Source organism: Protopterus annectens, chromosome 10.part0 (genome assembly GCF_019279795.1).
Source record: "Protopterus annectens isolate FY-2018-M chromosome 10.part0, PAN1.0, whole genome shotgun sequence".
Lineage (NCBI taxonomy): Eukaryota > Metazoa > Chordata > Ceratodontiformes > Protopteridae > Protopterus > Protopterus annectens.
Window position 1 is genome coordinate 1,022,255,599 of NC_056744.1, and position 14,919 is coordinate 1,022,270,517.

Sequence of the window (14,919 nt, forward strand, 5' to 3'; positions counted from 1 at the left end):
TAGTAAAGGAAGGCTTGAAGGCTTAACATAAGCGACAAGGGATCCCAGGATTGCCCTACGCGCAGGAATACGAAGCCGCTGCCCTACATAATCCTTGGCTGCATGCATGGGATCTCAACCTCATGGGGCCAGTTTACAATGGGCAGTAAGAGTGTTGGTGTGTGGCTGCTCGTTGAAACAGCAGCATCTGTGCTGTCCCCTATCTACTCCCTCTCTTGACTGAGATCCTCCTCTGTCTGTAGTAAAACGCAGTCAAATAGTAGGGAACAATAGAGAAAGCCGCTGAACTGAAAATCACGTTTTCGTATCTGTCCATGGTCCTAGAAATCTTTGTTAGGCGGATGGACAGATCTGTACCTGCTGGATGTGGTTCTGGGGGTAGACAACACCTTCCTCATGAGATATCAATTTCACACGGTCACCACATCGGTGTCGGAGGTGTCGGAAAGGGGAGGAAGAGATCGATGGGATGGAGCCGTGAAACAGAAAAGGCGGAGGGGGACTCCGTCACGGTTCCAAGACTTGTGACCAAACACTTTTGGCTGGCTTTTGTGACAGTGTGAATTTTTCTCAGACATAATGAAAGAGAAGAAAAAGAAACAGTCCAGTCAGTAACAGTAACTAGTCAATCAAGGTAACAAAATAATTTGTAAGTTTTTTAATTGTCATTGTCAATAGTTTGGTAGTGGTAGGCCTATAAAATTAGTTAAACTAAGAGTTAAACTACTAAAAACTAATTTAAGGGTATTTCTATTCTTGCTCTACTCACACGTACCAACTTTCAACAACTATAGATCTTAAAGAAGTTCTTTGAAAATTTAACAAAATAGTTAACAATACAAATTTCATGAACTTTAATCATACTTTGACTGAGGAACGGGGTCCATTCCTGTCATGGTATTAGAAACCCAAAAGACTTGGAGAAATTAAAAAAAAATAGAATACACCCTTTGGCATGTACCTGACCAGGTATTTGCAACAGCTGGAGTGGCCACAGAGGTTCCTTACTGAAAGAATGGGGTGTAAATAACATTTCCTATGTAGACTGTCTCAAAGGCATGTAGCCTCCTACAGACTACTGAGGGGTGACTTTTGTCTAACCTACAATGCAATGTCTTATCCAGCCTGCTGGTTCTGCTACACATTCGCAAAACAAACCACACTAGAGTTATCCAATCTAAGGATCTAAATCTCATCTGTGACATAAATAAAACATGCTGCAGGGACAGATATGTGTCTCAGAGATTTACCCCATTCTCCGGAACAGACTACCCATTCATGAGAAGCAGAATTCTTATCTAAGCCTATTCAAATGCAATTTGGACCAATGAATGGGAAATCACAAATTCACCTCTGCCTTGTCACCTGTGTCCTTCATGGGCAGGGGCAGCTTGTAGATGCCCTAAGGCACAGGTGTATACCAAAGCCATTTTATTCCTTGGATATTGATAATTAGGAAAATTAGGGCATGAATGATTAGGTTTAAAAAGGCTCTAAGGCTGTTAGCTTAGTAACCTGCTTTGATCCTCTGATCCTAAGTTTATTGCTAAATCTCATCATGTGTTTCATTATAGCATGCTTCAGTAATGACAGTATTCTTCAGACTAATCCAGGTTTAATGGACACATTAGATAAGAGGTGTATTTATCAAGCACTCTGTATTTATAAACATACCTTTCCATACAGTGCATCCATCTTGCTTAATATTTTTCTCACTTTAATATTTGTTACTCTTTCCAATAGGTTATCGTGCTCTATATTTCTAAGGCCTTTTTACTTAGACAGTAGAAAGTATCAACAACTTATGACTATTTTTGTCATGCCAGTACTTGTCTATGCATCAGATAAATTGCTACTGGATAATTTGCTCCTACTTAAATAACAAAATCTCACAGAATTGTTATTCCCAGATTAAAAAAATAAACTCTAAAAAGTGAATTATGAAAAAATATCCAAGAAAAAAATGTTTTGTTTTGTTTTTTTTTTTTGGGGGGGGGGTGAAGGCCCATAAATAATAGGTGTGTGTGTGTGTATATAATATATATATATATATATATATATATATATATATATATATATAGTGTGTGTGTGTGTGTGTGTGTATATATATATATATATATATATATATATATATATATATATATGAATATATGGGTCTACTGCTTTTAATCGAGTACCACTTATTCGAAAAAGAGCAGTAGACCACTCATTTATGCGAAAGTGCACTTTCACAAACATTACTTCTGCAAACGTATCGCACCACAGTGGAGGACAGTAGGAAAACATTCTATGTCCTCCACTGTGGTGCGGTAGTCATGGACCTTATGGTTAGGGCACGGATCATGGTAAGGGGATAGCCCTACCAGGTATCCCCTTACCATGACCCATGCCCTAACCCTAAGGTCCGTGACTACTGCACTAAACTGCAGTACGTAGCCCGTTCGCTGAAGCAGGTTTTGCGAAAGTGCACTTTTGATTAAGTGCACTTTCGCATAACCCAGGGTCTACTGTATAATTTCAAAGACGTGTATTTTCGAAGTTATACAATAGACCCATATATATATATATATATGTGTGTGTGTGTATATATATATATGTATATAAATATATATATATATATATATATATATATTTATATATATATATATATATATATATATATATATATAGATATATATATATATAGATATATATATATATATATATATATATATATATATATATATATATATATATATATATATATATATATTTTTTTTTTTTTTTACTTTTCTACTGCAAGACAATATTGGGTCAGATTCCACAAAAGATGCTCTCAGTGTAAGCCTACCTGATTCCTGCTCTCATTGTGTTAAGTGACTTACTTTGGTGTAAGGCCTGCCTATAAAAAGGCTTACTAGGAGCTCATTGCACTTCCAAGTAAGCATCAACTTTGCATTCCCAGAATCAGAAATTGAAAAGTGATGTATGCACTTTTATTTGCTGAATGATACTACTTGCTCATTTATTATTTTTATTTTCCTGGATGAGTTCAGGAAGTCTTCCTCATTAGACTTTAGGCCTTTAGGCATTCTAGTCAGCAGTGCATAGGACTAGTCATCCATTACTGCATGAACTGCATGTTACAGATCATTCTCAGTATTAACTATTGTAAACAACATTTTACCAATTGCAGATTCATGTGTCAGAGTGTACAGGTATGGTTGAATAGTTGGAATATGCTTCTCTGTATCTTGATCTCTAGATCTTATGTTGCTTTTTTATTTCATTTACAGGAACAGCTAGAAAAATACAAAAGTGGATGTGACCTGGAAGAAGGCTGGATTTTATTGTGCAAACATACTGAAGGGTGTAACAGATTAGTGCTATATGAATCATCAGAGCGATTGCAAAATCAACAGCTAGTGTATGGCTATGATTACAAACCAGTCAACAGGTAAGCAGGAAGTAAATAAATTTTTAACCTCCTAATTTGATTAATTCATTTTTGCATTTTGTTACCTAGAAGCAGGTATACAAGTGCTGTATGACTTGTCAACTTAGCCCTGACTACCTTATTCTAATGTAATGGTGCTGTAATTATTCTGCATCACAAATTCGGGCCTGAAGGAACAGTATAGTTTTCTTGAACAGACCACAGTATATGTCATTCTGCGTGTTCACATGCCACAACCTGGAAAGTGAAAGTGTCTGAAATCCTGCTTCACATGAAGTGTCAGCTGTTACACAGTGTAACTCTTATTGTTTTCTGGTATTATGTCCCGAATTTTTTTTAAACAAAATGTTATGCTTTCCTTTAGCACAAAAGAATGCATGCTCTTATTTTTTTAAACACAACTTAAATAACACCACATGTAGCATATGATTGTGCACATCATGTGGATATAATAAGTAAAAGAAACTGTAAGACGTTCAAATTTAGAGTATGTGCTATGGGATGAAGTATAAGCCAGAGAAACTGAAACAGAATGAAGAAAAGCTCCTAATTGGAAAACCCAGGCCCAGATACAGTACCTAACTTCTGGATAAAAGTATTAACATCTTTACATGGATATTTAGCCTTGATTAAGAAGTATTTATATGCACATCCCAAACAGACAGCAACCTGTTTAACAACAGGAAAAATTATACTCCTTTTTAAGAGTGATCCTATAAGGTATCCTAAAAAATATAGACCAATAACTTACCTTCCAGTGATGTATTAACTATATACTGGATTTGATGTCAATAGCATTTATAATCATTTAGAAGAAAACCCAATTGTGGCAAGCGAACAGAAGGGTAATAAAAGAAAGTCATGTGGAACAAAAGATCATTTGTTGTTAAAGTCACAATGAAAAATTGTTAAAGGGGAAGAGTCAAGTATGGCATGTGCAGACTACAAAAAAGCAGTTGACAGCTTCCCACGTTCATGGATAAAGGAGTGCTTACAGATGTATAAGATACACCCTGCACTGATTGATTATATTACAGTGATCATGAAACAGTGGCAAACCACTCTGCAGCTAAGCCATGATAAAGGGAAAATTATTATCCCAGGGATGAAAATTTAAAGGAGGATATTTCAGGGTGGCTCTTTGTCACCGCAGCTCTTTTGTCTTGAGCTTAACCTATTAAGTCGTCAATTTAACAGATTAGGTCATGGTTACAGGTTGACTCGCAGAAAACAAGTGCCAAGACTTCTAATCTTCTCTTTGTGAATGATTTAAAACTGTATAGTTCATCAGATGAGGAATTGAAAGCACAACTGCAACTGGTCAAAACTTTCTCAGATGATATAAGAATGCCATTTGGTCTTGATAAATGTACAAAAGCAACCTTTAAAGCAGGAAAGCTGCAGCACCAAGAAAATATCAGTCTGAGTTGGGACAGGAATGTGATATAAAGGAACTTGAGCAGAAGGAAGTGTATAAATATTTGAGAATTTGATGAAGGATCTACAATAAAACATGAATAAATGTAAAAAAAACTTAGGAATATTTTAGAAGGCAAAAATTAATACTGAAAACAGCATAGACATCTAGGAACAAAGTCTAAGCTATAAACCAATTTGATCTTCCTGTTCTAACTTACGGTTTTGGAGTGATTAACTGGTCCAAAAAGGTGTTGGATCAATTGAACAGGAAATCAAGAAAAATGCTTCATGCTTACCAAATGATTTATAAAAAAAAACACTGTATACCAAGATTACATATTATCTGCTCTGAAGGAGGTATGGGCCTCCTTAAAACTGATTACATTTATAGATCTGGAATCATAGAACTACATACATATTTGTTACCTTAAGATCCAAACATAATGGAAGTTTTAAAATACTAAGAGAATAAGTGTAAGATGACTTCCATGCTTAATTTAGCATAAACATATCAATGTCAAGTGGGAATGGAAATCAAACCAGAAGTAGATAAAAATCAGGCTGCAACTGAATGTGCCAAAAAATGTAGAAACAATATAAGGTGAAGGATCAGATGAGAAGGCAAGAAATGTGGAAAATGTATACATATAGTTGCAACTGCAGAAAACCCCTGGAACAACCTCATGTTGATCAGGATATGATGCAAAAATAGTTAAGGAGAGGTGAATTTAAACCAAAAGATGAAAGGTTAATATTGGTGCCCAATGATAGTGGACTACATTGGTTTACAAACTCCACTGAACATGTAGGAGAGACAGAAAATGCAGGTTTTGTAAAACAGAATTGGTAACAGAATTGGTAACAGTTGCACATCTTATTGCTGGGTGTGATACATCCTGAAAGGCATAATAATGTGGCAAGACTGTTGCATTGCGGATTATGCAAACATTACAATATTGGCGCAGCTGAGAAACAGTGGAAACATGAGCCACAAAGCATTATAGAAAATGGGATCACGCATTACCAGCAGTTCAAAAAACAGATGCTAGAAAACCAGATATAGCAGTCATGAAAAGAAGACAAAAGTAGCATTATCATTGTAATTGCTACACCCAGTGATTACAGTGTGTTATGTTCAGAGAGACACAAAGTCATAAAATACCAGGATTTGCAGGCAGAAATGAGGGCAATGTGGAAAAAGGATACCCTGAAATAGTATTAGGAGCAATGGGTCTCATAAAAACGAATTTACAGTCATATTTAGATATGCCACCAATACTTGTAACTCTGTATGAATTGCAAAAGTTGTCAATTCTGGGCACATTGCAGGTGCTGCAAAGAGCACTTTTGGCTAACATCAAAGACTGAAACAATACTAATTTCATGAACTTTAATCATACTTTGACTTAGGAATGGAGTCCATTACCATCAGGTCTATATTAAAACATCGAAATGTCATTATTTCGAATGTTCTAACATTGAACCCTATTCAGCAAACGCTGACAACATCGAACATTCAGAACAGCGAATTTTTTCCTAGGGAAAAAATTTGCTGTTTCAAAACACATACACACAACACAAGCACAGCAAACAAACAGCAATCCACACACATACACCCAAAATCTTGCAGCTAACCCTACATTAAACTGTACAAACACCATTAACTATCCGCTTACCTTAACTCAAACCCTAACCCTAAGGTCCATCACTATCGCACACTCACCTCACTCGTGCCCTAACCCTAACTCACCTAACCCGCCCTAACCCTCATGTCCACACAATCGCACACATACCTCCCTCGCGCCCTAACCCTAACTCACCTAACCCACGCCCAATCGCACACTTACCTGAACCCGACCCGTAACTTTCCACCACAGCGCTGAAAATAGCGAAATGACAGAAACGGACAACCAAATTCTTTCCCTAGGAAAAAATTCAGTTATCTGTCGTTTCGCTATTTTCAGCGTTCACTGAATAGGGTTCGATGTTAGAATGTTCGAAATAATGACATTTCGATGTTCTAATATAGACCCTTACCATCATGGTATTAAAAACCTAAAAGACTCAGAGAAATTAAACCATAAGTATAACACTCATCATATAAAACAGTGTAATATGTAGAATGATAACAAGTTAACTTTTATTAGTTTAAAGAAATGCCTTCTCTCAAATTAACATTTATTAAAACTTGTAGCTAATCTTTTCTTACATATGAATTACATTTAACAGAAATACTCTTTTGGATATCAATTTTTGGGGGTGGAGGAGTTATTTAGTTTCTGTGAATACTTCCTCCCCTTTATGGAGCACGATGATAACCTTGAAAGCATTATCACCCTCATCATCATCATCATTGTCTTCTTCTGTCTGAGAGTGACGCAATGACAACTTTGTCACTATTCTCATGAGCCTTTCCATCTCAGCACTGATATGAGACCAGTTTGGAATACATTTTCTGTGGTGAAAAGCTAAGACATTTAACGAAAGGAGAGATATCTATACCAAGCGATTGCAGCCCCCCAAACATCTCCAACGCCCAAGTGAGAACTGCTCTCTCCAAAGCAAAAAACACAGCATCCATGGGACCTGATGGTGTCCAATTAAACCCACAGCTAGGACAGCTGTTTAATCATAGTCTTACCTCTGACTGCAACTGTGGTCCCACTTCACAAAGCCCATTAGCTTGACAAGCCTTATCTGCAAAGCCATGGAGAGGATCATAATGGACCTCATAAATAAAGACATAGGGAATTTGCAGACTTTGGATCCATCCCAGTTTGGCTTTGTCAAAGGCAGATCATGCCTTCTAAACTTGGTTGACTTTTAAACAGTCACCAAAGCCATTGATGAGGAAAGGCAGTCCATACAGCCTACCTCGATCTGGTGATACAATACCCTATCATTGAAAAACTCATCAGCTTAAATGTTAACCCATACATCACAAGATGGGTTGCAAACTGGCTGAGTGACAGAACCCACAGGGTCAGAGTTGCTGGCGCCATGTCAGACTCAAAGCCTGTCACAAGTGGTGTACCACAGGGCTCAGTCCTGTTGTTTGGCATCTACTACAAGCAAACACAGGAGGGTTATGACTGACAAAGTTTGCAGATGACTGCAATAGTAGAAAACACATCTGACACAGATATCCTTCAGAAGGGTCTCACAGAAACGGATAACTGGTGCCAGAGCCATGGCCTAAAGTTAAATGCCAAAAATAGCTACCAAATAGGTGGCAATCCACTGAGTACAGAAGAAGTTATCAGGGACCTGGGGACCCAGGTTGATAGTAGTCTGTCATTCGACACCCATGTAGCTAAAGTAGTTAGGAAGACCTTCTACATTGCCCACCTTATCATGAAGGGATTCTCATCTAGATCAAGGGAGGTCATAGTCTCCCTCATCACTCATCAGACCAATGATTGAGTACAATGCCCCATTGAATGTATCTGACCCGACACTTGCAGCAGCTGGAGAGGCCACAAAAGTTCCTCACCAAAAGGATAAAGGGTCTCAAACATCTGTCCTATGCTGCCCGACTGAAAGAACTCCAGCTCGCTCAGAGGTGACCTTTGCCTAACATACAAGGCCATGTCAAACCCAGATTTGATGAATATGCTTCACCTCAAAAATCTAGATCCGTCAGAGCCACAAGGGCGGGAGACTTAAACCGAGGGATAGATTCATCACCCAAAGACTCCTATGCTGTGGAATAAAGGTATATGTGAGGCAGAGCAGGCCTTGTTCAAGAGAAATCTTGACCAATGGATGGGAGATCGCAGATATACCCCAGGGATTACCTCAGTGTCACTGCTCAACAGAGGCACAGCAAAATAATGGGTATAGTTCCCCATACTAAAGGGGTGGCGTAAGCCACAAAACTATGGGCTAGGCTTGTAAATGCCCTCGGGCAGATAGCCTAGTATGAACCTATGAACCTATGAAAGGTCTCAAAGCAGTGACCTGATGATAGAGGATGGTTGTTAGATTTCACCTGCTTTGGAATCCCAATGATTGGGAAGGCCCAAGAAGAAGAATGGCAATGTTTGCTGAAGCTGATTTTATATTTCCACAAACAGAAATCTAGAATATTCATCCAGCATTTCAAAAAGATATTGTTATTTTGGAAGGGGTCTACAAAAAAGTAATACATATTTCTTCTCAAGGACCTACCCCCCCTAACAGTAATGAATTATATTCTGACCAGGGTGTACTTGACAGATATGGGATCCTGGAGACTCTTAGGTCTTATATCTGCTTCTGTTTCCCAGAAAACTACTTCTTTTCAATTAGCAGTTGCTTTGTTTTGACAATTGCTTGATTATTTTTATGTGTAAGATAACATTTTCTGAGCTGAAGTGACATCTATCAAGGTGTTTCCTCTCCAGATGATGTGATTTTCTTAACTGAGGGCAAAGGCACAACTTATTTATTTATTTTATTTTACATTTGTCGACCGGGTTAATCCAACTGGATCAGAGCCCTTTTTCAGTGGAGACCTGGGGAGAAAATCTCCACAAAAAGACAATAGACACTTGATTGTCTAACTAAAGTAACACAGTACCTAGTTCTTTAAACAATAGTTTCCCATCAGAAAATATTAATCTTAGTTAATATGAGAGGCTTTTAGTTTTACATATTAGCATAGGACATCTAGTACAGTCACAGGGGAAAAGGGGGTACAGTTAGAATATTTACATTTATCACTTTGTGTTTAGCAGAGGCAAGAAAAAGGCTCGAGAAGTATTATATGAGTGTATAGTAAAAACTTGATTTAACACTTTACATTTCTTTTTCTTGTTCTCAGATGTCAACACTATCTGACTGGCAAGCTTTTACTTGTGGCCAGAATATGTCAGGAAAGGACACTTACATTTACTCACAATACCTTATAACTTTGACTCTTTAAATTTAGATTCTGATATGTTACATTCATCTCCACTATCTGATTTTAAATGAATATATCTGTCATTAATAATGAACTTTTCTAACCAACAGTTGTACTTAGTATTACCTGTGCAATATACACATTTTGTTTTTTTATTTCCTGCACATCCATAATGCCCACAAACATTTCCTCTTTATTTCCTTTTTTATTCTTATATAGCTTAATCAAATTCTGCATGACACTCTTAATTAAATTTCTTTCATACTTTTGAAGACTGTTGTCTACACATAATCTGCAAATCTTAGTAAATACTATGTATCTCCCTGCTCTTGCTTGTAACCACACTTACTGCATGAGGTTTTAATTTGGTTTAACTACGGCTGCATTCAAAATCAGAGCCATCTCTGAATGCTAAAAGTGAAACACATCCTCCCCGAAATGGCACAAGCTTGGAGTTCATAAATATGAAAGGTCATGCTTTGATGTGCTTTTGAAGGATGCATGGCAAAAGGGGGCATGGCCACAGTAACCAGTGGGAATGGGGAAACAATTTAAAGGACCAGTGTACAAGGAAGAGAAAGACCAGAGGAATGCCAAAGGAAGGAAGTGTACACACTCTGATGTGGAGGATGCGGAGGACTGTAGCCCAGGGACTGTGGGACAGTGTGTAAATCATTGACATCTAGAAGAGAGAGAAGCCCATGTGGCATACTGAAAGCTACTACTATTACTGTGAACATTGCTGCAGGAATAATTCATACCAGCATTGCCATTTGAAGAGTAAAGCTACATGCAAGGGACATGCCATCATCCAGAATACTGAGAAAAAGCACTGACCACCACCAATCATCAAATGCTGGAGAAATGCCGAAGGCAAAGTTCATGACACATGTTTGGAATGAAGGCAGCACATCTAATGAAACATTGGATGTGGTAATATAGCAATGCCTTGCAGACAGCAACATGGACGTAAAGCTGCTGCTCCCAAAGCAAAATTACAGCAGGTGATGAGGAGGTCTGCTGGAAGCAATGTCCTGTGCCACTGAAGACACTGCCCTGTCTTTGAGTATAACAATTGATGACATCACTCTACAGCATGGAATGTTCAGTATGCAAAGCATCCTGCTAGTTGATGAAAAGTCCATGTATCTTGTGCTCACAACTGAGAAGAACCTGCATAACCTGTCCATGTCAAAGGATTGGATGATGGATGACACATCTCCTACCTGAATGGTAGTATGACAGCAGCTGGACACCATCCATGGTTGTGTTGGCACTTGTAAGAGGAAGAGGCACATGCCATTGGTATGTGCATTGATGTCTATTAAGTCACAGGAGATGTATGAGGACATGCTGATATGTGTTGGAGCATGGCAGAAGATATGCGGAGACAGTTGCATCCAGGTCATATCATTATGGATTTTGAGGGGGTGGCACAGAGTGCAGCCCAGTGTGTGTTCCCCTGGATCAAGCCTATGAAGATGACAGTTTCATTTGGCATGAATACTTTGGTGCCATGGACAGAACTGCAGGTTGCAGCAGAACTATGGAAGCAACCCAGAGTATCAGATGGAGCTGAAACAGCTGCTGTCTTGGCATTCTTGTTAGTGGAAGAGATTCAGGCAGCATACAAGGGTCTATGTTGCACTATGCCCAAGTGCAGCACTCAGCTGTTTACCTGGTTTGGGAACATACGTACATACTTGGATGTCTGAGATCACATGACATACTTGAACCAACAACACTGTCTGCCACTCCTCTTTCCACCAACATTTTGATCAGTGAACAGTTTAACTATGGAGGCTCTGCCAAGAACCCAAAACAGTTCAGAGGGCTGGCACGAGGCTGCAGACATTATGACATACACACCATCTTGCCATACCTGTGCTCTTTGGTGTTATCTCTGATGAGGAAGACAGGATATCTGTGTTATGTGAAGATGAACAGTGTGGGAGTGTGCCACTTCCCAAACAGAATACATGGCAGCATTGGAATGCCAGACTAAAAAGGCTTAGGCTGTTACAGAGGTACATACCTGTTGACAGTATGGGCTTGCTGTGACACACCATCTTAGTGTGTAACATGTCCAATGGGAGTTGTGAGTTCCAGTAAGAAGACAAGGCATTGGTATTACTGCTTTGTAAAACTATTAATCTTAAAAAAAATGTTTGCATACCTACAAATAGCTTTTCTCCACAGGCCTCTGCTGAAAAGGGGTCTGCTATGGCCCAGTCAGATCATCCTGTCAACAAATTTAAATAAATGAATAAATAAATAAGTAGCATCAGATGATCCGAGTCTGGCGGCAAAGAGAGAAGTTCTTGAAGGAGCCTTACTACACTCCCTGGCAAGGTTATTTGAAATATTTCTGTGGGGGCAGCTGTATGAGTTTCTGCATACAAGTTGTCTAGTAGATGGGCAGTAGCAAACATTCAGACAGCAAAGGTTTAGCCAGAGTAACCTGACAATGTTTTAGGATAACTTGGCCAATGCCAAGAGTGATAACAGAAAGTCTATGCATGTAATATATGTGGCTTTCAGTAAGGCCTTTGATATTATGCCTCTTAGAAATGTTGTATTACAACCAACATGCATGTGGTGGAGCCCACAGTGGTGAAATGTAGACAGGGTGATGAGCTGATAAAAAGCAAAAATAAAAAAACAACTAAGCAGTGAGTACAGTTAATATTGAGAAATGAATGATTAGTGGGGTGCCATTGTGCTTAGTGCTGTTCAAGATATATGTCTGCAGCTGGAATAATGTTGTCCTGTTTTCTGACATTAAAAAACTGGAGTGATGGTTTAGTATGGAAGAATAAACCTCTGGATGAATATAATAATTGGCAGATTGCATTAACTGTGAAAACAATGCATGACATACTTTGATGGGTAAAATTGTCTTATGTGCTGTGATGATGTGTACCTCTTTAGCTAAGACATTAATAAAAACAACTGGGAGTTTCTAAATTCCTACCATTTAGTATGGTATTTGTATATACAGGTGGCATAGGCATTTTGGCATTTTTTTTAATTCACAGCTACCTGCCACTGATTAATTCAGACCACTTCAACCAGATCCATACATGAGAATCCAGTATAACAATATTTCTTCAAATAGATGCTATACATTTAAATAATAAAAAATACCCCTTAGAGTGCACTAGGAGTTGAATCCTCATCATTTTTATTTATTTGTTACTCAGATAAACCCACTAGGTGCAACCCTGTCTTCAGGGGTGACCTGGGAGAAATGCCTGCTTAAACGCCTTTCTCCCAGTCACACACTAGGCATATGGAGACTGACAGACTCAAACCCCGAACTACATAATGAAATTAATTACTAAATCATAGCCTTAATTTTGTCTATCTGCCAGTCTCATTAACACCACTAAGACAAATTGCTGACACTGTACTCTCACACTCGCTGTCCTGTAATTTACGTTAACGCTGTCTTATCCAGTTAACATGTGAAAACTATGTTAGAGCTCATGAGACATAGCTTAGTTACAAGGCATACAAGGATAACAGAAAGGAGGAATGAAAACGTTTTTTTTTTTTAATTCCTGCAGCTCCTCTATGAAGTAAGTCAACTACAGATCAGGCAAACCTTAGATTGAAGTCTAACCCTCTTCAGATATTTATAATACTTCTAATTACAAAAAGTACAGCTATTACACCAGACCATGTGAAGAGTATAGCATAAGTACGCCTGCAGTTGACTGATGAAAAAAAAGAGATGGTCTCCAATTCATTTAGTTTAGAAGTATTTTATAAGATAAATATTTGTAAAGAGAAATGTAGCTTCTTCCAGTTTTGAGACTGCATGGTACTCATATTTTTTTAAATCAGTTAAGCATAAAACAAGCCGTTATCTGGCATTTTTTCATTTCAATTTAAACATCTGGTAAGAACAAGATTTTATTGCTATATGACTTGAACAGTTTTTTTTTTGTTTTTTTTTTATAGAAAATGTATGTAACTTGTCAGAATCCATGTAATTTGTGAATCTTATGCACGTGGTCCTTTTGGGTGGCTCGCATTGTTTAATGTATTCTCTCTTCACAGAATTAATGGTACATCAAATACTCAGTTAAAGGAACTAAACCATCTGATATTGTTAATCCTCATTCATTCCTTACGCGTGGGTATCGGCCATTTTCCAAGCTCGCGTCAGCTTCAAACTCTCGAGCTAAACTCTTACCCACAATCCCCCTCTCCTTGTTACCTCAGATTTCATTTGCCGCGTTGCCATTCGGTTGTGTCAAGCTACTTCTCTTGAGCTAGGTATAGTCAGTTGTTGTTTAATAGCTTTACAGATTACTTTTCTGTCAGAAAAGTTCATATTTTATTGTCTCTTATCCTATCGCATCTAGCGTTCATAATTTCTTCAGGTTTTTTCTGCCTTTTCTTACTACTTTTACCGTGAGGTATTCTGTCTTTACCATCGTTGGTAATCTTTTTCCCTTTTTCTCTCATACCTTCGGGTACTCTCTTGTACCATTGTTGGTACTTTTCTATTAATTAATTTGCTGTCATGGCAGATAAAAAAGGTAGTTCAGGGTTTAAGCGATGTTCTGATTGTAGACACAAACTGCCTACTTCTGATGCACACTCTTTGTGTGTTTATTATTTGGGAGCTTCCCATTTGTCTGTTGACCCACCCTGTACTATTTTTAAAAACTTGGAAAAACAAGCTGATACTGAAGGGACTTCTAAAATCTCCCTTTTCAGAGGTTATTTCTGGGTCGGAGGTCTCAACCCCTCCTAGAGCCCATAAGAAAAGGGACTCCCACCAACCAAAATCTAAACAGGCTAAAGTTTCAGCTCCAGAGCTCTCTCAGTCAGCCCCAGTGCTTTTGGTGCCTAGACCTTTGGCACCGAGGCCTTCGGCTCCATTAGTGATTTCGGCTCCATCTTCTCCTGCAGCCTTCTATATATCGGCACCGAGGTGCTCCTCGGTTCAGACCATTACCACTGTATCGGCACCGACCATTCAGTCGGCACAGACCTTGACCGCGTCAGCTCTGAGATCTTCCTCGGAACCGATGCCTTTATTGTTGACTCTAGTTTTGTCGGTTCCAGCTTCGGCACTGACAACCACTTCGACACCGATCCCAGTATCGGTGCAGACAATGACCTCGGCACCGATGACTTCTTCAATGCAGACAACAGTAGTCCA

The 14,919-nt window shown here is 38.6% G+C and overlaps 1 protein-coding gene across 2 annotated transcripts in view; it reads left to right on the forward strand.

Annotated features, from left to right (window-relative positions):
• Window positions 1-14,919, forward strand: part of LOC122813461 (E3 ubiquitin-protein ligase HECTD3-like) — an 833,769-nt gene that overhangs the window by 169,463 nt on the left and 649,387 nt on the right. For both annotated transcript variants that reach the window (XM_044085784.1, XM_044085783.1), the window contains exon 2: window positions 3,276-3,436. In XM_044085784.1, the coding sequence (XP_043941719.1) occupies window positions 3,276-3,436 (161 nt within the window). The remainder of the gene's footprint in view (window positions 1-3,275; window positions 3,437-14,919) is intronic.